Source organism: Uloborus diversus, unplaced genomic scaffold (assembly GCF_026930045.1).
Source record: "Uloborus diversus isolate 005 unplaced genomic scaffold, Udiv.v.3.1 scaffold_284, whole genome shotgun sequence".
NCBI lineage: Eukaryota > Metazoa > Arthropoda > Arachnida > Araneae > Uloboridae > Uloborus > Uloborus diversus.
In genome coordinates this window covers 23979-50856 of record NW_026558444.1, presented here as the reverse complement: position 1 = coordinate 50856, position 26878 = coordinate 23979, and the positions used below count along the sequence as shown (strand labels likewise).

Here is a 26878-nt window from a genome sequence, read left to right as displayed (position 1 = left end):
TAGGCATATGTGTTTGTGTCTGTGCGCAGGCATGAGTGTGTAGACGTGTGTGTGTGTGTGTGTGTAGGAGTGTGATTGTGTTTGTGCGCAGGCATGAGTGTGTAGACGTGTGTGTGTAGGCGTGTGTGCGTGTGTAGGATATGCACGCAACCTGGAGATGGTTTCCGCAAGAGGAGCAGCATCGTGAGGCCGGTCGATGCGCCGGTGGTGCTGGCAGAGGGTGCTGGTGGGTAAATAAAATCATAAGAATTCAAAACAGTCAAATGAGAACAATAAACAGTCGTGATTGCTCAAAAAAAAAGTACTTTTGCGAGTATTTTGAAACTAAAATATCTCTATATAAAATAGGAGTCTCATAGGAGGTGTAGACTGATGATAAGAGTTTATGACAAATATTATCATACAGTTTTCCATTTAGGTTTTAAAAAATGCGTCTTATTTTTGTTCTTCTAATTCTTGAACGGTGATATGAGCGGATCTGTCGACTTATTCTTCTTCTCCTTAGTCTTGAACTTCTGAAGATTGCTCGAATTAAAAAGATGGATCATATAATGTTGATAAACAGCAGCAGATGTTGGAGGACGACGCGACGGGATAATAGGGCTCGACCGATGGCATTTTTTGGCTGATGGGCCGATGCCGATTGTTGGTTGTTGAAAGATGGCCGATTGTTTGGCTCCAAATGGCCGATGGCCAATGGCAAAAAAAAAAAAAAAAAAAAAAATCAACAGGAAATAAATTGCTAAGATTGTCAGGGATTTGAAGGATCATTTATTCATTTCACTTTACTTCCTTTCTACGAATAGGGAATTGTAATCGCTTAATCTTTACTAATAATAAAGCAGAAAGTCTCTCTGTCCGGAGGATGTCTGTAGGATGTCTGTAGGATGTCTGTGACGCGCATAGCGCCTAAACCGTTCGGCCGATTTTCATGAAATTTGGCACAAAGTTAGTATGTAGCATGGGGGTGTGCACCTCGAAGCGATTTTTCGAAAATTCGATGTGGTTCTTTTTTTATTCCAATTTTAAGAAAAAAAACTATCATAAATTACGAAATTATCATAACGTGGAACCCTAACATGGGCACAAGCCAATTGGCGAGATACGAAATTATCATAACGTGGAACTGTAACGTCGGTACAAGCCAATTGGCGAGAAAATTCACCATACATTATTAGTAAATATACAAGCGAATCAAAAGACCTTTAATTTTTCTATTACGGGGGAAGCCGTGCGGGTGCCACTAGTTGATAATATTTCGATAGTTGAAATTTTAACCCGAACACCAGTAAATGAACTTTAAACTGCAGTAGATAACGTTAATTGTTTTGGTTTCTCCGTTTATAAAATTAAAGTCTTACCAATAAAACAGTTAAGTTACCGGATTGAGTTCAGCCTTGTCGCAATAAAGCCTTTCAATGCATGTGTAAACATTATCAAAACATATTATCAAATCATCATGCCGTGGCGCGAGTTTCATTGTTGAAACACGTGGGTTACTCGATTATCGGCTATTATTTATCTGAGGATGAAGCACCCTAAACAAGTTCAAGTTACCTTTTTCAATTTAACAATAGTTTTCTGAAATTTAAAAACTTGCATAATAGAAAATCCTTGAAACTTCTCTATAACATGTAATTAAAAATATGATAACAAAAATAACTTTTTCAGTAAGTAATGACTGAGCTGACTGTGTATTTCATGTAAAAATAACTTTTATTCATTGAATTTATAAAAATGCATAAAAATAGTTACTTACAATAGAAAAAAAATATGTCGCTATAAATGATGCAAAAAAGATGACGCATTACGAAATATAGGTGAAACAAGTATGAGAAATACAACGCAAAATGATATTTCTTGAGCAAAATAAATAATCGCTAAATCTTTAAGAAATGCTTGAGAGGACGAAGGGAAGTGGGGGGGGGGGGGGCATCACCCTCTGATTTTGGAGTAACAACATTTAACTTCAGCCTCATTTTTATAGTACAGAACCGCTACCACCAACGCCTCGGAAGAATTTCTGAATCTACTTCAGCACTTTCGAAGAAAAAATTCAAAAGTCTCTTGATTTTCGAATTATGTCACCATACAAAACGTCTGTAATCAATTTCTTACATTTATGCTCTAAATTCTTCCTAGACATGGGATAAAGCTTGAAAAAAAAAATTTAATTTTATGAATAGCGTTAGCTTTAAACAACTCGGAAGTACAACTAGAGTTCAATTTCATAATTAGAGGGAGAAGGCCGTGGTAGCCTGATCGGTAATGCATTGGACTCGGGGCCGGAGGGTCTCGGGTTTGATCCCCGCTGGTCGAAGACCCACCGTCGTCATTAAAGGGGACTGGGCGACGTTAAATAGGCTCGTGGTCTCAATGTCCTCCAAGTGAAACGATACCTCTGGGAGTGCCTGCACTAGGTAGCTATTAGCTCCTGGACTAGTTCTAAATTCTCATTAACTGTTCGATCCGGTGATGGTGCTGCCATCTATCGGTATATAAAAAAATGGAGGCAAGGCACTTAGTATGCAGTCCTCGACATAAATACAGTTGTAGTCAGTTGTGACTCTTGAATAGAATAGAATAGAATTAGAGGGAGGGGGTAGGGGGTTGGGGCACGCAAGTGTTTTCAGAAATAAAAGAATAGTCTTAAAATATAGAGTTCAAGATAATCATAAACATTGAGCAAAAAAACCCTTTTAAAACTTGCACCCCAGTTTGTTTTGACGTGCAGTGGAGGATTTAAAATATCGCAAATGTTGCAATTGCGCGAGAGGCCCCATAGTCATAAGGGCCCCGCAGGGGTTACAAAAATGCTTATGATAAATGCTTTACAAGTTCCGTGAGAGAGAAAGAGGGCCCCAAAATGTATTTCGACGGGCCCCAAACTCCGCCGAAGCAATACAAAAAAGATTGCATTACTGTGATTCATATTACAAATATCGAAAAATTAAAAATTACTGCCAGTTCAACGGAATCTAACAAAATGTGACAAAAACCGGTTTCGCCATCTCATATTTAGTCTCCAATTCGTCAATATATCACCAAATGATCGTCAGTGTAAGACGCCATATTAGTTTTGCATTGAAATAAGTAATTAATAGCCACAAAAAAGAAACAAAAAAGTAAATAGGCCTTGTAGAACACCTGATTGAAAACAAAACAGGGAAGTGCACAACTCGAACGTACGCAAACCCCACATACGAAATTTTAACCTTCTACAGCTTACCATTTTTGGGTTATGACTTATGAGAGATTCATACGTACATCCAGCCGCAAAAAAACAACGCAAAAATTAGCTTGTTTGTACATGTACCTGAATGCAGCATTAAAAATTCTTTCAGAGGTGACTAAAATAGAAATTCATACTGAAATTTAGGTAAAAAAATTTATATGAAAACAGTAACTCCCTTTACTTTGTATTCAAAAGTAAAACAGCAAAGGTCCTTTTCTTTTCGAAAACATCGGCCAATTCCATCGGCTTTTCGATGTTTTTTAAGGCCGATAGGCCGATGTTTCCTACAAGTTAACATCGGCTGCCGATGCCGATGGCTCAATTGTTGAACCATCGGCGCCGATGCATCGGCAAAACCGATGTCGGTCTGATAGGCAATTAACCAGTAGGCCGAGTCCTACGGGTTAATTAGCACATTTATTGTTGCGCGTATTTTTCATGAAACATACCTGTGCTTGTCAAAGGAATCATTTATTTTATTTATTTATTTATTTATTCATTAGAGTTCCATACATAGCAAAAAAATGTGAATACCATTTGTGAGAATGATATTTGCAGAACAACCGATATTTTTAAATACTTCAGCAGTTAATTGAATTCTGATGTTTTTCAAATAATTTAAATACTTTTGTTTTACCTCCCTTGTAAAACACTGACGTAGTAACGTATCCAGTTATTTCATGTAAAAATAATATATGATCTTGACACTTTGGATATGAAGTTAAACTTTGTGTTGAACATAGTTTTGCTTCTTTTCCAGTTGGTATCAAGTTTTAAAAAGTAAATAATTCTGCCAGTAGGAGTTCTTACAGTCAATATTGTAAGCAAGTTGACATCTTCACCTACATAAATAGTTATATTTGTTAGAAATAAACAAATATCTTTGTACCGTGGAATAACAGGAAACATCCAACGTTGTTTAGCACAAATTAACAATTACTAAATACACATGTTTCGGGGTAAACCCTTTTTAGCCTACTTTCCCAGTAAAAGTCAGAGAAAGACGAAAAAAGCATGAAAGAAGGCTCAATGCAGCTTGAAAATACTACAAAAAAACAAACAAAAAAAAAGTCAAAAAAAAAAAAAAAAAATTAAATAAATATCGAAAAATTAAAAACTGGAAAGTAGGGTATTGAGATGGGGGAAAAATGTCTGTCGGTCTGTCTGACCCCCCCCCCCCCCCCTAATAACTTTGGAGTGAATAGTCCGATTCGAATAATTTTTTTTTTGTTCGAAAGATCTCGGCGAGGAAACCTCATTCCTATATTTCATTTTTTGATTTGAACTATTTTTTGTTCAATTTTGAACAGTTCAAAAAAAACTTAACATTAGTTCCTACGGCGAAATTCAAGGCCATTCCGAACTGTGAGGCGAATTTGCTTCGAACTTTGTAGGAAAAAGTTTTTGATGAAAAACTTGTATATAAAATATCTTTTTGATTTGATCAATTTTCTGTTCAATTTTGAACAGTTCAAACCCCTTAACATTAGCGCCTACGGGGAAACTGAAAGTCAATGCAGATTCCGAACTTGAAGGCGGATTTACTTCAAACAAATTTTGTTGGAAATAGCTCTTGACGACAAACTCCAGACTCTGACTCCGAGAATTTAGGAGCACCAGACTCCGATTCCGACTCCTGTGCGCGAAAATTAGTCGGACTCTGACTCCCCGACTTCGACTCCGACTTCGTAGCTTTGGCAAAAATTTATATACGGAGGACAAATGACTGTCTCCGATTCTTGAATATTCGACTCCGACTCCTTTATCTCAAAATGACATTAACTCCCACGCCGCAGCTATGGTTTTAACTGTGAAATAATTATTGTTAATATGACTTGTTTTTTTTTTTTTTTTTCATGCTCAAGTTTTAATTTAGGTATTCAGTTTTCGGCGGATAAACTCGAAGTCATTATGTTTCTACATAAAGATATGCGCAGACGATTTTTTTTTTATTTTGGACAGTGAAAATTTTTTCTTGAAGTTGACAAATTATTGTTTTTATTTATTTTGGTAAGCGCATTAAGTCGTTTAAAAAATATTTTTGGGAGCAGGGGAAAAAGAAACGATTTTTTTTTTTTTTGGTATGATGAATTTATTTTAATGAGCTTATTAATTTTAATTATTATTTTTTTGTTTTGAAAGCTGTTAAAAATTTTTTTTTAATTCAAAAAAGTGTATTAGCTGCTTTGTTTAAAAGGTGCTGCTATTTTATTTGTTCGTTCATTTATTTATTTATTTTTTACGCATTTAATTTTTTAGATGAGTAAGGAATATTTTATTCCTAGAAATCAGCTTAAAATATTTAAAAAATATGTTTGAAAAAATTTGCGATTTTAGCTATTTTTGAGAATATTGATCAGGTACTAGAAAGTAGTATGGATATACGAGAAAGTAGGCTCGCTTAGTTCTAGACAGAACTTCTTGTTGAATTCAAAAATGTGAGCTCACAACTTTAAATTAAAAAAAAATTGGACTCTCCATTAATTTAAATTTATTTGTTTCCTTCATTTAGTGTTGTAACTATAATATGGAAAGCAAAGCAATACTTCAGTGTTATTTGTTTATTTTTCAATCGCAAAACGAATATATAATTTGCTCCTCAAAAATTAATTACTCCTGTTAGTCTATGCATGTGTAATAGACTTTTTTGTTGTAATTTTGTTCCTTTTGGTAATAATACACTTTTTTATAGGTCCTTTGCTTGGCATGATAAGAGATAAGTTTGAAAACACAGTTAATGGAACTTTGCTGAAAAAAGTTTCTTTGTACTCAGGAGTAAGTTTTACTTGTTCATTTATCTATTTATTTTTTCTTAAATTTTCGAAAGTAAATAAAAAGCAAAACAAATATAAATCGAATTAAAAAAACAATATTGAGAAGCTCAAACTTTTCTTTAATTTGAATGCATGTTAAAAAAAAACCTGATTTTAGAGAAAGAAAATTTTTACTCAATAAATACATGTATATTTCATAACTTGGCAAACAAAGTGTGCTTTACAATTCGTCAAAATTTTGCTTATGAGAAGTGTCATACCCTTACTGAAAGTAGGTGTAAAATTAAACTCAGTGATAAAAATTTATGTAAATATTTAAAGAAAGAAATTACAATGTTTTAAAAAAATATATCACTTCTACAAATATAATTAGGCTCCTTATCAACTTTATCTCTATCGGATTTTGACAAGCGTTGAGGGAGCAGTTCTAACCGGCAATGGTTTGTTTCATTTTCAAAGTTTTCACTCTGTTCACGCAAACAGTGTGTTGAACTGTGCACTTCGTAATATTAAGGTACATGGCCCTTTGAAGTTGATTGTAAAATTTCTTGAAGATTTGAGCACTAGAATTACGTTTTCTGCCCCAACTGGCATCCTTTTTGGTTTTAAGTTAAGAATACTTTTCAGTTAAGATATTAGTCTTCGAACGAAATAAATTGAATCTTCAAAACTTCTTCGTTTTATTTATTTATTTATCTATCTATTTATTATTCTTATTTTTTTACAAAATTACTATATTGTTAAAGTTGAATGTATATATATATATACCTTACTTAATCTCCTGATTGGTCTTTCAGTCCGCTCTGCCTCTTCGTTCAGCTAATATGCTTATTTTTCGACTTCGTCCTTAATTTTTGCTCACCAGTGTACTCTTTCAAAGATCTGTCCTGCTTGACCCAAATCCTATCTGACCTAAGGATTAACTTGTCCTACAAGCTATTGTGGAAATCCCTCCCTACTCAACTAAGGAATCTGAAAACCAGATCCACAGGGCCAAAAATACTTCATCCACTCTTGCCCCCTGTCAAAAATTATTTATTTAGCGATGACCAGTTTGTCGATAAACGCTAGTATTAGCCAGAAGGTTGATATTGTGCTTACAGTAAAAAAAAAAAAAATGCCGGTGACTGCTGTACGAGGGGGGACCCAAAAGAAACCGGACTAATGGTGCGATGCCAATCCTAGATGTAGTAGAGTGTTCTCAAGCTAGATGGCTCAAGTAGAGACCGTCACAAACCAGCTGTGCAAGTGGCGTCAGTTTAATTGATACCGTCTGATCATAGGGTTGGTTTTCTCAGGTGCTGTTTCTTTCCGCCTTCGAACTCATTACATAGCAGATTTAAAAGAACAAACTAAACTTGAAATTTTGCTTCTCCTGCTTGAAAAGTCGGCAACGGATTAGCTTACCAAATGTTTCAACAAGCTTTCAAGACTGATGCTATGAGCCGTACATAAGTTTTCGAGTGGTTTGGGTGACTTAAACGCGGTAGTACGAATGTTGAAGATCATGCTCGCTCTATGACTGACGGAACTTTAGAAGAAACAAGAGTGAGTTGGATCTCGCGCGGGCGATCAGAAGAATGGTTCATTCACCATGATAACGCTCCCGTACACACAGCCTTCACTATTAACCGCTACTTGGTCTCTCAGGGGTGTCCAGTCGTTCAACAACCGCCGTATTCGCCAGAACTAGCCCCTGTGGTCTTTTTCTGTCCCCGAGGATGAAAAAAAATCTGAAAATGAAGCGTTTTGATGATGTAGGTGCTATAAAAATTGCTTCGAAACGAGCACTGGACATGGTCAAAGTTAAAGAGTTTCAGGGGAGCTTCTAACAGTGGAAAAAAAGAATTAATAAGTGCATTGCATCTAAGGGGGAACACTTAGAATGAGACTAAAGAAATTTTGTGAATAAACTTATTAATAAATATTTTAGAAGAAAAATCCGGTTATTTTTGGGTCCCCCTCGTATGGTATAGTTGTGCCACGAAAAGATAGCGGATGAATTGGAAAGGGATTCACGGTGTCACAACTATTGTAGACGTTGATGACTTCTTTCAAAAGAGTCGCAGTCTCCCACACTGAATCAGTTCAATATTTGGCAGTCTTTCCCAGAATTTGCAATATTTATGAGCTTACTTCGAAAATTTGCCTGCGGAAATTCTAAGTATGCATTCATGGTTTGCAGGAGAGCATCAAGCTGTTTAGGGTTCAGGCATTGAACCCTGAAAAAAGCCTCGCATTTTTGTGATGCTTATATTCTTTAGGTCAGGTAGGAATTAGATGTCATGGGAAAACACCAGATTAGTTAATTTTGTTTTATGTCGAAAAGAAAACAGATCAAATGGGAAGATACACTCTTTCAACTAGAGTGAGTTTATTTAAATGCGTTCCGCAAATTATGGTCAGATAAAAGATTAAAAAAACGCGGATAATTGGCTAGCGGATAATCTGGATTTTAAATACATTCCACAAATTATGGTCAGATTAAAGATACAAAAACAACGCGGATAATTGGCTAACGAATAATCTGGATTTTAAACACATTCCACAAATTATGGTCAGATAAAAGATACAAAAACAACGCGGATATTCGGTTAGCTGATAATCGGAATTTAACTGTACAATAAAGCCTAAGTAAATATACTTTCGGTACACAGTTCAGATATAAATACATTCTGTTAAAATGTTATTGCAAAATATTTGTTTTGAAAGTAGTCAAAAAGTGCAGGGTGATTTTAATTAAAGTCCCACTTCCAAAATGCGGTAAGAAAAAGAACCACAGGTTAAAATCACTTTACGCCTGAAATGGGGGAACTCGCTTGAAGATTAACGCAAAAATTAACGCAAGATTTCAATTTGCCGCCATTTTTGCAGTAAATTATTGGCGAGCCTGAAAATAGAACACTTTGGCAGCTGAGGTTTTAGGGTTAGTAAAAATAGAGTGTAAAACGATACAACAAGGTTGTTTTCAATATTAACAATATTTTGAAAATTATGAAAAATTGAGGTTGGTCAAACAGTAGCCACTTCTGGTGTTCGATATAACGACATGGTTATGCACGGGTGGTTGTGGACTTGTTGACATAGACTTTTGACTTCAAGAAACCCATTAAGAAGAAATCTAATGTGGTTAAATCACACGATATAAGGGCCAAATTTTGATCTCCGATAACAGTTGCTGCTTGACCAGCCTCAACTTTCATTAGTTTTGAAATATTGTTCAATAATGAAAACACGTTGTTGCATTGTATAACGCGGCATTTTTACTAACCCTAAAGTCTCAGCTGCCAAATTGTTCTTTATTCATTGTTGCCAACAATTTACTTCAAAAATAGCGGCATATTCAAATCTTGCGTTAAATTTGGGACACCCTTTATAAAGAAGACAAGAGTTGTAAAGTTTGTGAGTCTTTCAAAAGGAAACATCACGCGCTGCTCGTGAAGCTCTTTTGCAAAACGGCGGCTGTGCCCGCTAGGAAAGTGCTTTAACACATTGACTGCTAGGGACGAGATAACTCGTCCTCCAGAATTATGCTGTATGCGCTAGGGACGAGATAACTCGTCCTCCAGCCAACACGTTGCTATATTTTTTTCAGCGGGTTCCATTGGCTTTACTGGCTGTTCTGCCGCGCATAGACGAACATTTAGACAAGGTTCAAAAAGAGAACACAAAATGGCGCCACTACTGCGTTTGCTGTGAAAGCATTTTCTCATGCAAGCACGTGTGCGCGCGATCAAACGAGATACCTTATGTGTTTGTCCCTTGCTTTAAAAAATATCACAGTGTGGAAAATTTCTAGAAAAAATATATAGAATTTGTTTTGTATGCTGTATTATTCGTGAAAAAGTCCAATAAAACTGTTTTCGTTCAAATTGTTTCAAATAATTAGCTTAGCGCAGGGAGTCCATATATAGGCTGTCGACGACGCAGTCAATGCGTTAAAGAGGTTCCAGTCTTTAATAGGCACGAAAAAAATCTGTGGATGGTATCATCCACTCCGAAGAAAATTATTAAGCTATTTAAAGACATAGGTTCTTTTAACCCCTTCCGTCGGAGTTATGAAATACTTGACTAAAAATGTTTATACAGTCGAGTCCCGACTTACGTGAGGGATGCGTTCCAAGACCCTTCGCGTAAGTCGAAATTTCGCGTTGTGGAAAAGGGTATGAGTAAAAGCTTTTATAAACGTACCCAATTATTTTAGACACCTGTAAACACCCCCTTCAACTGTTAAAAAACCATTTCGTAACTATGCATTACTGTTTCTTACATAAAGATGTGAATGTTTACTAATATTTAAAAAAAAACGTTTTATTCATCGTTAAATACTGCTACAATGCACAAAATCAATGGGAAAGAAAGACATAAAACTAACCAGTATACGGTGCGTACGGTATACAGTAAGAAAAGCAAATGCACTATAGTTGTACTGTACAGTAGATCCAGTAATAATATTTGTAACTTAAAAAAGTGAAGATGATAATGATTTATACTGCGTAATCAAACCGTTAATCTTTATCTTTACCAATAATAAAGCTGAAAGTCTCTCTGTCCGGAGGATGTCTGGATGTCTGGATGTGTGTGACGCGCATAGCGCCTAGACCATTCGGCCGATTTTCATGAAATTTGGCACAAAGTTAGTTTGTAGCATGGGGGTGTGCACCTCGAAGCGATTTTTCGAAAATTCGATGTGGTTCTTTTTCTATTCCAATTTTAAGAAAAAAAATATCATAAGATGGACGAGTCAATTACGAAATTATCATAACGTGGAACCGTAACATGGGCAGAAGCCAATTGGCGAGATACGAAATAATCATAACGTGGAACCGTAAGATGGGTACAAGCCAACTGTTGAGAAAATTCACCATACATTATTTGTAAATATACAGGCGAACCAAAAGACCTTTTGATTTTTCTATTACGGGCAAAGCCGTGCGGGTATCACTAGTCTATTATATTTTTAAACAGTTGCTTCACTAAATCTTTTATAACGTTTCTATCTATGGCAACACACCTCTTCTTGGTTTCTTTAAATAACAATACAACAGCAGCTTCCATTTTCATAATTTTTTGCATTTTACTAAAACATCACTCGGTAAACGGGTTCCCTTTTCTTGACTTTTAATGGTATGTATGAAATATGGAAGATTCACTCGTACCTAATTTTCGTGCTACCTTCGACACATTTTTTAGTTGAGATTCAACTTTTCAAAAAACATCGAGAAGCTTTAGCTTTCTTTTAATTGTCAAAAACCTTTTCTTTTTTCCTTCTATCTTCACAAACTTTATATGAAACAGCGCTCTTAGATGTCTTACATTTCATCAACTTTCTCATTTTTAATGAAAAAAAAAAATGTAAAATAAGGAGTAGTTATTTGTATAAGCGATGTTTAGACTAGTACGGTGTTGGAACTTCCGCTTTCAGTGATGCGAAAGGAATGAAGGTGTATATTCACGAAAAAAAAATGTAGCCAATTACAAAGCCAATACTTACACACCACGATTCCCCACCGAAAAATTTCACGTTGTGGGTGAGGAATTCGCGTTAAGCCTAAAATTCTTTACTGGTGAAAAAATCGCGTTATAGCCATTTCGCGTAAGTCGGATCGCGTTGTAGCGGGAGTCGACTGTATTTGGTACACAGTACACTATGGTAAAGGGTATCTTATAGACAAAATTTGTAGGGTATGTTTGTAGGAGAAAAGCTAAAAGAGATATGGCACGGCCAATATTCCGAACTTCTATTTTTGAAATTAATATTTCATATAAAAAAAAAACGATAAAATACCAAACAAACTTCATTACAAAATGTTTAACAAACAATAATAAAGCATAATATAAGCGTTTGAAACGACTAATTAAAAATTATATATTTTTGAAAAAATCAGGAAAAAAAAAAAAAAACTCGCTTTTCGGACGAGAATTCATGTTTGGAAAAAATGAACCAGTCCCAAAACGAAAAATTATTTCATAGATTATAATAAGCAGGATGTAAAGAGTCAACTACAAAAAAATAATAATAATAATTAATTTGAATTTTGACATCTTGAATTCAAATTATGTTTTTCGCAATCACGAGTGTGTGTATGTAGGCGTGTGTGTTTGTGTGTGTGGGGGTATGTGTGCTTGTGTGTAGAGGGTATGTGTATGTGTGTGCAGGCATGTGTGTTTGTGTCTGTGTGCTGGCATAAATGTGTGGGTAGTTGTGTGTATGAATGTGTGTGTGGGAGGGTATGTGTATGTGTGTGTAGGCATATGTGTTTGTGTCTGTGTGCAGGCATGAATGTGTGGGTAGTTGTGTGTATGTGTAGGTGTGTGTGTATGTGTAGGTGTCTGTATGTATGTGTTTGTGTGTGTGTGTAGGTGTATGTGTGTGTATGTGTTTGTGTGCGTGTGTAGGTGTATGTGTGTGTGTTTGTGTGTGCGTGTGTGTGTGTAGTTGTGTATGTATGCGCGTGTGTGTAGGACATGGATGCAACCTGGAGACGGCTTTCGCTATAGGAGCAGCATCGTGAGGACCCGGTCGACGGTGATGGTGCGGAGGGTGCTGGTGGGAAATAAAATGATAGGACGCCAAAAACAGTCAAGTGAGAAACAATAAGCAATCGTGATTGCTCAAAAAAAAAAAAAAAATCAAGTAATTTAATCAATTATTAAATGATTAGCAGCTGTTTAAAGTGTATGTCCGGTATACCGGACACCAGGTCTGAAGAGGCTAACGTGAAATCAGGAAGAAGGAGGAAATTAACTGCTTAAACGTACGCAGATGTGGCTAAAACTCAAGATCGTAACTTAAGCAGCAACGCGTCCGCCATTTTGGGGCTAAATACCTCTTTCTTCATATATCTGCTATAATTAAGTATTGTGTGTTTTGCTTCTTGATCGCGGATTAACATAGAGTTAATGAGAAACCACAATCAAGGAGCAAAACACGCTACTTTACCATCGCCGGCATAGGAAGAGAGCTGCATTTAGCCCCAAGATGGCGGACGTGTCGCTACTGATTCTACGATTCACTTTAGATGTGGCCGCTACATTGCAAGAAGGACATATGGATGGTCTTAAGCCAAAGTGAACTATGTGATTTTAAGTTCTGACTTTAACATGTAAATATGCAGCGAAATGTTGTTTTTTATCTTAAGTTAATCTAAAACATGTCAAGTATTACTTGTTTGGCACTCGGCTTCCTTAAGAGGCTTTCCACCTCCAGCTCAGTCACTTCCTATGCCGGGCTGATAAGTGCTAATAAGCACGAAACTGCAGTCCTCTGCTGCAATGACTGAGTTGGCGGTGTATTTCATGTATTTCTGCCTTAGCCCTGGCTAATGGGCGGTAACTTACTGAAAATACATTGCCTTGCCTTCAATCTTCGAGTTGAACTGAACCATTGCTTCGGTCACTCGTCTGGTCAGTGCTAATTCTGTATGAGCTACCAGTTTGTTTGGCCCTCTTGGCTTCCTTAAGAGGTTTTCCACCTTCAGCTCAGTCACTTCCTATGCCGGGCTGATGAGTGCTAATAAGCACGAAACTGCAGTCCTTGGCTGGATTGACTGAGCTGGCGGTGTATTTCATGTATTACTTGGTAGTACTGCTTTCCAAGTTATAAAATACAAATGTGTTTACGAGTATTTTCTTTTGTCGGATGTCTTTTCATCCATAAGCTCATTATTTTTAGCATTGAAAAAGGCGTTCCCTGTAACGCCGAAACACGTGTCTGCTGTAATTTACAAATTTGTGCTTCTACTTACGTTGTTTGGTCTGACTTTACTATTCAGCACAAAGGTATTTATTTATCTTATTATGGATGATGGTTCACTCTGGCATAAGACCATCTATATTTCTTACGCCGTACTTTTCCCCTTTCTTCCAAGCGTATTACGTTCAAATTGGAAATCATCCTGACCGGTGATTCTTTTTTTTTTTTTTACAGTATTTTGAAAGGGAGACTATAATTATAATCACCTTGTACATGACTGCAAGAAAAATCTTTATTTTAGAGCTACTGAAATATTATTATTCTATTTCTTGTAACAATCTTTACATTTAAAAAAATGTATCCAAGCTGAAACTTTTTGAAAATATGAAGTCATCAAAAGAAAAAAGCTCATTAATTTTTTTCTTGATAAAGGGGCTGTCTATAACTGATGTCCCACTTTTTTTGAGCATATTTATGCCCCTCCTCCTTTTGTCGCAAATTGTTACATTTCACTTTACTCCTTCCTCACCCCCTTTATCTTAGGTTACGCCGTTTTTCATAAAAATATTTTTATTAAAAAAAAATGCATGACGTCACATTTTCCCTTACCTTCTCCTAGAGCCGCTATATAGATGGGCCGACGCATCAGCTTAAGTTTAGCCATTTTGGATCGGATTTTTCATTGTTGCACTGCTTGGGTTACCACAGAAAGTTTCGGATTTCGCCAAATTTGCAGAAAATAATATTTTATTTTATAATCAACTCACGTGCCGCTAATAATTGCTCGCAGTGAACAATCACCAACGCGATAACTCGCCAGAAAAGACAACCACTCAAATACGCGCTCCGATTCAAAAAGGCTGATCTTAAGCTCATGCGTCGGCTCGTATATATAGGGGCCTTACCTTCTCCTAGAGCCGCTATATAGATGGGCCGACGCATCAGCTTAAGTTTAGCCATTTTGGATCGGATGTTCCATTGTTGCGCTGCTAGCGTTACCACAGCAAATTTTCGGATTTCGCCAAATTTGCTGAAAATTCACGTGCCGCGCTAATAATCGCACGCAGTGAACAATCGCTAATCGCAATAACTCACCAGAAAAGACAACCATTAAAACACGCGCTCCGATCCAAAATGGCTAATCTTAATCTGATGCGTCGGCTCGTATATATAGGGGCCTTACCTAGAGCCGCTATATAGACAGGCCGGCGCATCAGCTTAAGTTTAGCCATTTTGGATCGGATTTTTCATTGTTGCACTGCTTGGGTTACCACAGAAAGTTTCGGATGTCGCCAAATTTGCAGAAAATAATATTTTATTTTATAATCAACTCACGTGCCGCTAATAATTGCTCGCAGTGAACAATCACCAACGCGATAACTCGCCAGAAAAGACAACCACTCAAACACGCGCTCCGATCCAAAAAGGCTGATCTTAAGCTGATGCGTCGGCTCGTATATATAGGGGCCTTACCTTCACCTAGAGCCGCTATATAGATGGGCCGACGCATCAGCTTAAGTTTAGCTATTTTGGATCGGATGTTTCATTGTTGCGCTGCTAGAGTTACCACAGCAAAGTTTCGGGTTTCGCCAAACTTGTATAAAATAATACTTTATTCAATAAATAATCCATGTGCCACTAATAATCGCTCGCAGTGAAAAATCACTAAAAGTGATAACTTGCCAGAAAATACAACCACTCAAACACGCGCTCCGATCCAAAATGACTGATCTTAAACTGATGCGTCGGCTCGTATATATAGGGGCTTTACCTCCTCCCTTCCCCTTGTCACAAACTGTCACAATTTCTTCAACCCCCTCCCCCCAAAAAAGGGTCATCATTCGTAGACAGCCCCTAATAAATGTTTTACAAATACGTTTTTATTTTAATTGCATAGTTTCAGCCTTTCGATTTTGATTTTCTTTGATTTGTTTTTTTTTTTTTTTCTTTTTCCAGCACAGCAAAAATATGGTAGCAGTGTTAAGCGCTCTGGATGTTTTCAACATGAAAGAGCCCCCTTTTGCCGCAACAGTCATTTTCGAACTGTATAGAGAACCTGGCGGTCACAGTCACAGTGTTCGCCTCTTATTTCTCAACTCCACCACCCCCGAAGCGGAGGATCAAACGCCGAACGTTCTAAACATGCCCATGTGCGGAGAATTCTGTCCGTTCGAATTGTTCAGCACTGTCGTGAAAAGCTTCACTCCAGAGAACTGGGAAAAGCAGTGCAGATGAATTTGTTTTTGAGGAAGGATTTTTGAATTTATTTGGTGGCGCTGTGTGTCATGAAGTTCCTTCGAACAAAACGTTTCTCGAAAATGGGGTCGTTTCCAAAATTTTAAAAGTAGTTTTTTCTGAAAGAGCATGCTTAAAAACATAGAATCTGACTATTTTTAAAATAATTTGTTTAAATTTTGTATTTAAAAAAAAATACTTAAGTCGGTTTCGCTTTCATTCTTTACGCTTCTGCCGATAACATCACAAATGATGAAATACCATTATTCTGTGTTGCCATTCACAGAGCAATATATTTAATTCACATATTTACTCACTTGTATTGGCAACGATAGGGTTGATAGCAAGCGTAGGGCGCAATTTTAACTCGCTTCTTGATTATCATAACATGGAAACGTGGTAGAAAGATGCGCCAAAGAGCATCGTTTGTGACGTTATCAAGACCGCGCCTTGTTTGAAAAATCAGACATTTAAAAAAATTAATTAAAAAAAACTATTGAGAATATCCAAGTATTTTCTGGGTCCTTGTATTTTCTTTTTATTTATTTATTTATTTATTTTTTGCTTATTCTATCAATTTCAGTGACAAAAAGTACTACTTTTGACTGAAGGAAACAACCCCATTGTGAAGAAAGAATTTTCATTTTTCAGAATTTCATTTCATCTTCTGTGGTAGTTGAAAACGGAGAGACCAGTAGTTCATTCGCTGTAGCATAAGCAAAAAAGATATTATGAGAACAGGAATTAAAATATTTATTATCAAAACCAGCTCAACCCATTATTAAAATTTTGACAGGAGAGACGGAAAAACGCTTCACGCTCTACTTGCTTCATTGTTCCTGATTTATATAGGAGCCTTAACACAAACGGAGTTGGTTTGAGGTAAGGCCCCTATATATACGAGCCGACACATCAGCTTAAGATCAGCCTTTTTGGATCGGAGCGCGTGTTCGAGTGGTTGTCTTTTCTGGCGAGGTATCGCGTTGGTGATTGTTCATTGTGAGCAATTATATTAGCGGCACGTGAATTGTTTATTAAATAAAATATTATTTTCGGTAAATTTGGCGAAATCTGAAACTTTGCTGTGGTAACCTTAGCAGTGCAACAATGAAAATCCGATACAAAACTGCTAAACTTAAGCTGATGCGTCGGCCTGTCTATATAGCGGCTCTAGTTTGAGGCAAGGGGTATGACGTCATTTCGAAGAGGAAGGCTACCGATTTTTTCTGGAATATGGCCCCGGGGCTTGTGCTTTAATTGTTTTTTTTTCTTTAAAGAAATGATTACCACTAAAATAAACAAAGAACGCAGATGAACTATAATAGCATTTACCATTAGTATGGTTAAGTTTAACATAACATAAACGGAGATAATTATTTATTTTAAAAAATCCTCGAATTTCTTGTATTTTTTCCTCGTAGAGGTTTTTAAAATTTTCTGCAAAATAATTGTTGCGAGATTATCTCTATTTCTAAGCAGATTCTGAAGTAGAGAGATTTATTGAGTGTAAGAAAAACTTCCTACCCGTGAGTGTCTACTTTTGTTTTTACAAAATGTTTATTTGAATGATGTTTTAATCATATAATTTATTTACATGTAAAAGTGTGTTTTTGTGAAATAAAATGCATTATTTTATAACACCAGAAAGTTTTGAGTTTCTCTGATTTAGTTTAGTGTAAGTTTTAAGTTTTCTCTGCTTTAGTACTGCAAAGTTTAGCATTTTTCTGAACAGGTAAAAATTTAATGCAGTAGACCTTCGTTTTACCCGGGGGTTACGTTCTACGGAAATGCTGCGTAAATCGAAACCGCGTAAATTGAGACCTAGTAATAGGCTTGCCAGATGTCCCAGTTTGACCGGGACAGTCCCGGTTTTCAGACAAAATCCCGGTGTCCCGACCGGTTTACTTCATGTCCCGGAAAAAGATAAATTTGATTTTAATTATTTATAAGGCCTTTTTGATTGCCAAAAAGGCCTTATAAATAATTAACCGTGAAGGATTATTTAGGATAAATACTGTTACTTACATCAATGTTACTTATGTCATTTGTAACATTTAATTGTAAAATTAAAACCGGATTAGCTTGAGAGGAATTTTACAAGATTAAAACCAAAAAAAAAACCTGTCTGAAAAATCCTATGAAATGAAAAGTATGTCTAAATATTGTTTATTTTTTTATTTTATTCCTCATTCAAAGTGTATTTTTTAACTAAAATATATAGTAAATATTTACATCTAGGAAGCGAAATGATCAAATTCTATCTGCTTAAGTCATATTTTTGGTTCATAATTAGTAACCATATATTCATAGCATTGAGAATAAACTGCCCAATAAAACAATCCAGCTACAGCCTAATAAAAATCAGCCACTGGTGTGTACTCCTTTGAATACTAGCGACGATTGGGGGGGGGGCGGAAATTCCGGTGTCCCGGTTCAGCATTTCAGAAATCTGGCAAGCCTACCTAATAATAGTGTTAAAATAGGGGTTTGGTTCCGTAGATAACAAAATACTTTATTCTAGTGCTGACTAATTGTATAAGTTTAATGCGTACTTATATCGACTTTTATGCACAACTTGCATAAAGAAAAAGTAAAATAATTTCGCGTTCTGTTTATAAAGAGGAGCTGGCTATGTTAGTCTTTTGGCAGTCATTAAGAATTTTTCTCTGTAATTCTTTGCAGAGCATTAACGCATCCACGATCACTTGCGCATTTCCATGATAGAATCATCCTTCACTAACGAATCAGAAAGATCATTTCTATCGTCTAGGAATGGCTCAAAATTTTCAATGTAGATGTTTTTGGTTGTGCGTCACCGACGTCGGTATCCTCGTCGGTTTTGGTCTTCTTTGTCGCTCCTAAAGGCTCTTCTTCCTGGGAGTTCTGAACTGCGTGAGTTTAATAACTTTACTTCTGGAAGGAGCTCTGGAACCAATTGCATGAAATGTCTCCAGAGTTCCAAGCCCGATTATTAGCACGCCAAAATGCAGTTGATTACGCGTAATCTGCAATCTTTAGGAGTTTGGATTTTGAAAGAGGAGACAATTTCATCTGTTTTCATTGCCGCATACGCGTAAAACCGAAACTCATCCGCGTAAAATAAAATAAAGGTTTCAAATCCTAAACCGCGTATAATCGAAACTATGTAAAATAAACCCGCGTAAAATTAGGGTCTACTGTATCAAAATTTGACATTTTTAATAACTTATTCATTAATGGCTGGAGAAGAAATGTTTTTACATTTTTGCAAAGAAAAAAGTACTAAAAGCAAGGAAGTTCTCATTTCTAAGGGGGGCTCGATCCCCCACTTGCCCCCTCCCCCACATATGGGCACCTATAGTTCCTTGTGTTAACATGTGACTTTATAACCTCTCAGACTTTTATGTGTTGAAGCAGTTCCATATCAGCTAAGGGTTTGTTAAGTACCTATTTATGTACACTATTCAATATTTTATGTAGTAACTTAGTTGTACTTCTAATTTCTGCTAAGGTTTAAAAAAAAAAAACACAATAACAATACATCTCCTGACCTAAAAATTACGACCTACTTTGGCAAAGCACAAAAACTTGAAAAATACCGTCAGAGTGATTTGAAAAAGAAAACAAAAGCTAAAAGTGAAACTGCAAGCAGGAAAAAAAAAAGAAAACACACACACACACACACAAAAAAAAAAAAAAAAAAAAAAAAAAAAAAAAAAAAAAAAAAAAAAAAACAGGAATTTTCAGCAACGGATTAAGAGAGCGCTTACAGACCCAAATCATCAGGGCTCAGTCATAAAGCTTTTATTATTGACTAGTGGTACCCGCACGGCTTTGCCCGTAATAGAAAAATTAAAAGGTCTTTTGGTTCGCCTGTATATTTACAAATAATGTATGGTGAATTTTCTCGCCAATTGGCTTGTACCCATGTTACGGTTCCACGTTATGATAATTTCGTATCTCGCCAATTGACTTGTGCCCATGTTACGGTTCCACATTATGATAATTCCGTAATTTACTCGTCCATCTTATGATATTTTTGTTCTTAAAATTGGAATAGAAAAAGAACCACACCGAATTTTCGAAAAATCGCTTAGAGATGCACACCCCTATGCTACAAACTAACTTTGTGCCAAATTTCATGAGAATCGGCCGAACGGTCTAGGCACTATGCGCGTCACAGAGATCCAGACATCGTACAGACATCCAGACAGAGAGACTTTCAGCTTTATTATTAGTAAAGAAGATGAAGAGGAACTAAAATTGGCAGCAGGTTTAGAAAACGTTGACCCAGTTGCATTTAAATTTTTAAAATTTTGTTAAATTTGCTGAAAAGTTTCCGAAATTTTGTAATTGTCGAACGGAATAAGCCCAGGTTTCCAGGGATAGCTGTTCATGCGAGAGAAGAAGGAGCTAATGTTGGGAGCAAAATGGATCACACCAAAATGTTTTGGAAGGGAACGAAAATTTTGGATCCTTTGTTTTACGAATGGTGTTATCTTAATAAAATTATTTAACCTCCAAAACTGAAGAAAGTATGACTGTTCTCCGTCGGTAATTTCTGAGACAATAACTAGGTATGCACACACATTACATAAAATTTTTAAATTTTCCTTAAAACAAATGCATACAACAAATATATAAAACAAATACCTTAAAACAAATTCTCCAGCTTCTTGTAAAATGTAAATTGCTTTCAAATAAATAGTTTTTCGTATGAGCACACGTCTTTCTCTTGCTATACTTAGTTCTGCAATGATTTTAAATAGGGAAAACCACTTTGAGCCAAAGTAACCCAAACGTAAGGGTAACATTGGTCCAAATAAAAAATAATTTTAAAAGGGTAATAATACTTTGACACAAAGTGACCAGTATTCGAAAATTAATTCAAGAGAGCTCTAGATGTGTAAAAAAAAAGTTTCTACAACTTGGGATATGAATAGTTGTAAAATTATTGAGAAAAGATGCGAAAAGTTCCAAAATGTGAGTCAAAGTAGCCCGCGTTTACAGTAATGTACGCATGAAATTTTTTTTCTTAATTTAATAGATAGGCCATCTTTTGCATTTGTTCATGTTAATGGCCTTAAAGCAGCCCCGTATTTTCATTAAACTAAGATAATAAAATCACTAGAATAGGATGAATGAAATCAAACTTGATTGATCATATAAGATTTCTCGAGAAGTTTGTTTTTCATAAAACCCCCCATGAAACAAAAATCTGGTTACGGCCCTGAGTAGCAAAAACGAGACTGTGAGAAGCAAAGAGACGTATGTAGAGAGTTTGAAGTAAAGGGTCATTGCACGAAAATGTCAACCTGTAGGCCAAAATTTCTAACACAATCAATATTAATGTGTTATTCGAGGGCAAATCAAAAAGTCTTTGCGCCTATTTTTTATTCGCCAAAAACAGGTACATACAGGCACAAATATACGCAGTGTACTACGTACTGTTTGACCACGGATTGTATGTAATTTGGCAATGTGCCAAGTAAAGACGATTCCATCTGAATGAATCTAGCAAGGAGGAAGGGAAAATAATGATGGGATTTTGATGCACGCGTTTTATAATGTTACTAGTGCCCTATTCATTTATTGCATTCTCAAAAATAAAGTAAGGGGAAACAAAAATAGTTACCATGGAAAGAACAAAAGGAAAAGAAAATATTTTCATTTCGTTCTGGAACGTAAAAGCAAAATGGTAAGCTCAAAACTTTGTTGTAAATGAATATATCAATTAATTTTTGTCGTGAGAATATAGATCGTATATGCTTTAGATTTAAAAAATGTTGCTTTGAGCAAATTTTCATTTTTACAAAACAGAGGCTAAATAATAGAGAGGCAAAAGTGCACATCTGAAATAAACCAACTAACATCTCTATAAACTAATAGATACGTCCATTTCCGCCAATAAACGGGATATTAGACTTTCCATGTAATCCATGGTCAGACAGTACCTTACATTATTTCTCCACATAGTCACCACCACACCAGTTCATTCATTTGTCCCATCGCAGCACTAAACTAGAGATCCCCCTGTGGTAAATTCTTCGGGCTGCCTGCGGAACCACCGTCGCACAGTGGGACGAAAACGCCAAAAAGCGCTTATTAATGGGGTTTTTTTCCCTATACTAAACCAATTGAGGATTAATGAATCTGCGCAGGCCTACCTCTTAGGCAATCAGAACTGGAATTTTGGAGCCCTTCGTCCATTAGAAAGTTGAAGGGAGCCTTTAGAAAGTTGAAGAACCATGAGTTCGGGAACTCACAAAAATTGCTTTTAAGCAGTCTATAAAATTTTTTTCTTATTAAAGGCGGGAATATTTAATTTCTCTCGTGTCCAACGATAGTAATAGGACGAAAAAAATGAGTAATCAAATTCTCAAACCGAAAATCGGTTTTGATCAGCACCAAAAACTTCGGAATTCAAGGCTATTTTTTTCAAAACACTCTACAAAAAAATGTCTTCTAATGCAATCTTAGAAATTAATATTAATGAGTCATAAATGGTCTGTAGAAAGAGCCTGAAAAGGAATTGGCTGCGTAAACCTGCGAACTTTGAACCCTGAGCCCAAACAAATCGAGAAAAATCCATTATAACATGCCTGGACAAACAAACAAGCGAGAGAGGTTTAAAAACACTTATAAGCGCTTTTTGGCGTTTTCGCCCCACTGTGCGTCGGACCTAGTTCTTGGATTCTTCCTCGCATGTGAATCTGTGTCCTGCCAGAAACTTCTTCAGGGGAAAGAAAGCGTGAAAACCACTAGGGCACGGTCTGGAGAGTAGGTGCATTTCCCTGTGAATTGCTATGGGCTCCCTTGCTCCATATAAAACGAATAACACTTCGCTGCGAAATATGTAGACGTCTGAAGAACAACCGTCATCTTAAATGACAGATAGCAGCTCCGCTCTTCCAAGCAAAAAGCAGATACGGCTGGTACGGCTCAAGGAACGGTCAATGCTGGGAATGTATATGTTTGCTTTGTATTCACATCCCTATTTTGGCTAAAAAAAATAGGCGCAAAGACTTTTTGATTTGCCCTAATACATCAATTTAGAGATAACATTCTTAATTTTCAAACCTGGTAAAAGGTTATTCAAGATGGATGCCGTGCGTAGAGTAATTACTGCTTGATGATCTTCAACAACAACACGTAAATTTTAACTATGAAGCATTGAAGAAAAGCGATCTGTAATTTTTTAAGCATACGTTTGATGTAAATATTTTTTTCTTTCAGTCATTGCTTAGATTTTTAAATTTATGTTTCTTTAATTTCTTATTTGAATTTTGATTTTTTTTTTCATTGAGCTTTGAATTTTGTGTTGAACAGCCTGTTACGTTCGTCACAAAACGTCGTATTTTCCTTTCCGCACTTTTTATTGAACCATAAAAAGAAATGTTTGCTTTCTTCTCTTCCCAAGAGCTACCACGAGTGCATTTTAAATGTTGTTTTTTTAATTAAATTATTTAAAAAGATAGTTATTAGCGTGACGAACGTAACAAATTGATTGTGACGAACGTAATCGTTTGAAACAAGCTCTGCACCTTTCGAACATTTAGTTCAATAAGAAATTAATGAAATGTATATTTTGAAATAATTTTGTTTTTTAAATGTCACTGTATACTATTTTGTAATTTTTACAACAATCAACTCGATTTTTAGCTCATATTTGTGGAATTTACTTGGGGTTGTATTTTATGGAAAAAACGGCAGCTCAAAAAAAAAAAAAAAAACAGTTAAAGCAGAGCAAGAATGGCAGGAAAACGAAGACAAAAATACAGGAAAAATTGCAGCAGAGTGCATGCAAATATTACGGCTAAATAAAAATTAAACACACTCACACAACAATATACACTGCTTTACAATTGCTAAGGAACAATTACGTTTTCTGGAATAGTTAAGAATAGACAATGAGTAAAGAAACAGAACTAAGTACATAGTTAGTAGGGAGGATGTGCCTTTATTATAAGTACAAAATAGTACAGATATTTCTGCATCAATGAAGTAAAAAGATAAAATTAAAAAAAAAAATCCTACTTATATGATTTTCAAACAACAAAAAACTGATCTAAGTCAAAATGATGGAGACATGAGTACTTTAGTATGACGTGTGATTACCATGGACACTAATGCACATTTTGCATCTGTTTTCCATACACCCCATTAAATTATTGAGGAGTTCCTGGGGATATTTTCCCACTCCTCTGTCAACGCGGATTTGTGTTCTTGTACTGTTCTGGGAGGGACGGTTCTTTGCGTAACACGCCTACAAAGACCCTCCCAGGCATGTTCAATTGGATTTAAGTCGTTAGAGAACGCAGGCTACTACATACGGAGAATGTTTTCACTTTGCAGCGTGTTTGATACTTTAATGCTCCTGTGTGGCAGTGCATTGCCGGCCATAAAAAGAAAGTCTGGATCCACAGCCCTCCTAAAAAGACGAACATAATCCAGTATAACTTCTCTGCAATACCTTTGCGACGTAACGCTTCCTTGTTGAAAAATGTGAAGCGCTGTTCCGCCATTATGCAAGATGCCCGCCCGCACCATCACGCCTGAGCCGCACCGATCACGTTCACAAACAAATTTTTGTGCATAACGTGTTCCACGCTCTCTCCATAGTAGTTGGTGATCAGAATCACCTGTCACACTGAAACGAGATTCGTCAGAGAACATCACTCTAGACCAATTTTGACGATCCCAACCAACATGTTCCTTACAGCAGCGTAATCTCTCTCGACGATGGCGTGCTCGAAGTGGGATGCAACGTACGGGCTTCCGTGCATACAATCCAACATTTTTTTAATCGCCATGAAATAGTTCTTGCAGAAACATGTGCACCGGTAGCGGTTGTAAAACTTGTAGATATCCCTCCAGGAGTGAATTTTCTGTTCCTTTTTGCCACGAAGGCTACATAGAGATCCTCTAATGGTGTGGTGTTTCTACCACGACCCCCGGCATGCTTTTGCAAAGCATTTCCACCTTCAGCGGCCTTCTTTAATAGCGAGATGACACTTTTTGTACCCTATTTTAAACCCTATTTCAGCAGCTACTGTGGTGACACTTTGACCTGCTTCCAGTCGTCCAACCGCTCGTCCACGATTGTAGGTTATCAAATGATGTCCTGCTGACATTTTACTTTTAAATATTTCAAGAACCAAACAGAATTGCAGAGAAAAAACTTTTTCAGCATCCAGCACTATTTTTGTTAAACACCAAACAGCGTTAATTTTTGTACGAATCTTAAGTTTGTATGCACTAATTCTTATGCAGATAACGAGCCTTGATCGACCATGCCATCTCATTTTGAATTTAATTCCACTGGCCAGCTGTCTGAGGCGCAACTTTGAGAAAATCACTTGTTTCTTAGCAATTGTCAAGCAGTGTAAAAAAATGTAAAAAAAAAAATTGAATTTTCACATTTTGAATTCAAATTATGTTTTTTTTTCGCAATCACGAGGCGTGTGTGTGTGTGTTAATGTGTATGTAGGCGTGTGTGGGTATGTGTGTGTGTGTAGGCGTGTGTGTTTGTCTGTGTGCAGGCAAAAGTGTGTGTAGGTGTCTGTGTGCAGGCATGAGTGTGTGGGTATATGTGTGTGTGTAGTTGTCTGTATGTATGCGTGTGTGTGTAGGATATGGACGCAAGCTGGAGACAGCTTTCGCTAGAGGAGCAGCATCGTGAGGCTGGTCGACAGCGGTGCTTCAAAGGGAGGCGAGGGGAAAATAAAATCACATAGGACGCCAAAGTGAGAACAATAAGCAATGTGATTGCTCAAAAAAAAAAAAACATCAAGAAGACTGGGGAATCAAAAATGAGAGGTCAGGAGATGCGAACCGATTGCAGGGAAGCTAGTAAGCTAATTTTGTATAGAGGTGTAAACCAATGCAACTTTACCTTTCTCAACATGCCAAATTTACGGAAAGATTCAAAAAGCATGCTCTTTCAAGCAGTCTCAGGAAAAATAGGCTGTTATATGTTATCTTGATAAATAATAGTAACACCAAAGATTCAAAAAGCATGCTCTTTCAAGCAGTCTCAGGAAAAATAGGCTGTTATATGTTATCTTGCTAAATAATAGTAACACCAAAGATTCAAAAAGCATGCTCTTTCAAGCAGTCTCAGGAAAAATAGGCTGTTATATGTTATCTTGCTAAATAATAGTAACACCAAAGATTCAAAAAGCATGCTCTTTCAAGCAGTCTCAGGAAAAATAGGCTGTTATATGTTATCTTGCTAAATAATAGTAACACCAAAGATTCAAAAAGCATGCTCTTTCAAGCAGTCTCAGGAAAAATAGGCTGTTATATGTTATCTTGCTAAATGATAGTAACACCAAAGATTCAAAAAGCATGCTCTTTCAAGCAGTCTCAGGAAAAATAGGCTGTTATATGTTATCTTGCTAAATGATAGTAACACCAAAGATTCAAAAAGCATGCTCTTTCAAGCAGTCTCAGGAAAAATAGGCTGTTATATGTTATCTTGCTAAATAATAGTAACACCAAAGATTCAAAAAGCATGCTCTTTCAAGCAGTCTCAGGAATAATAGGCTGTTATATGTTATCTTGCTAAATAATAGTAACACCAAAGATTCAAAAAGCATGCTCTTTCAAGCAGTCTCAGGAAAAATAGGCTGTTATATGTTATCTTGCTAAATGATAGTAACACCAAAGATTCAAAAAGCATGCTCTTTCAAGCAGTCTCAGGAAAAATAGGCTGTTATATGTTATCTTGCTAAATGATAGTAACACCAAAGATTCAAAAAGCATGCTCTTTCAAGCAGTCTCAGGAAAAATAGGCTGTTATATGTTATCTTGCTAAATAATAGTAACACCAAAGATTCAAAAAGCATGCTCTTTCAAGCAGTCTCAGGAAAAATAGGCTGTTATATGTTATCTTGCTAAATAATAGTAACACCAAAGATTCAAAAAGCATGCTCTTTCAAGCAGTCTCAGGAAAAA

The 26878-nt window shown here is 36.4% G+C and overlaps 1 protein-coding gene and 1 long non-coding RNA gene across 2 annotated transcripts in view; both read left to right on the top strand.

The window, feature by feature from the left end:
• LOC129233244 (lysosomal acid phosphatase-like) overlaps positions 1-15940 on the top strand; it is a 59296-nt gene extending 43356 nt beyond the window's left edge. Inside the window, exons 8-9 of the mRNA XM_054867296.1 lie at positions 5928-6010; positions 15662-15940. Coding sequence (XP_054723271.1) covers positions 5928-6010; positions 15662-15940 — 362 coding nt within the window. The remainder of the gene's footprint in view (positions 1-5927; positions 6011-15661) is intronic.
• On the top strand, positions 15938-17446 carry LOC129233246 (uncharacterized). The gene is made up of 2 exons (XR_008581442.1): positions 15938-16822; positions 17121-17446. It is a non-coding gene; the product is annotated as an uncharacterized LOC129233246 (long non-coding RNA).
• Positions 17447-26878: the final 9432 nt, after the last annotated feature.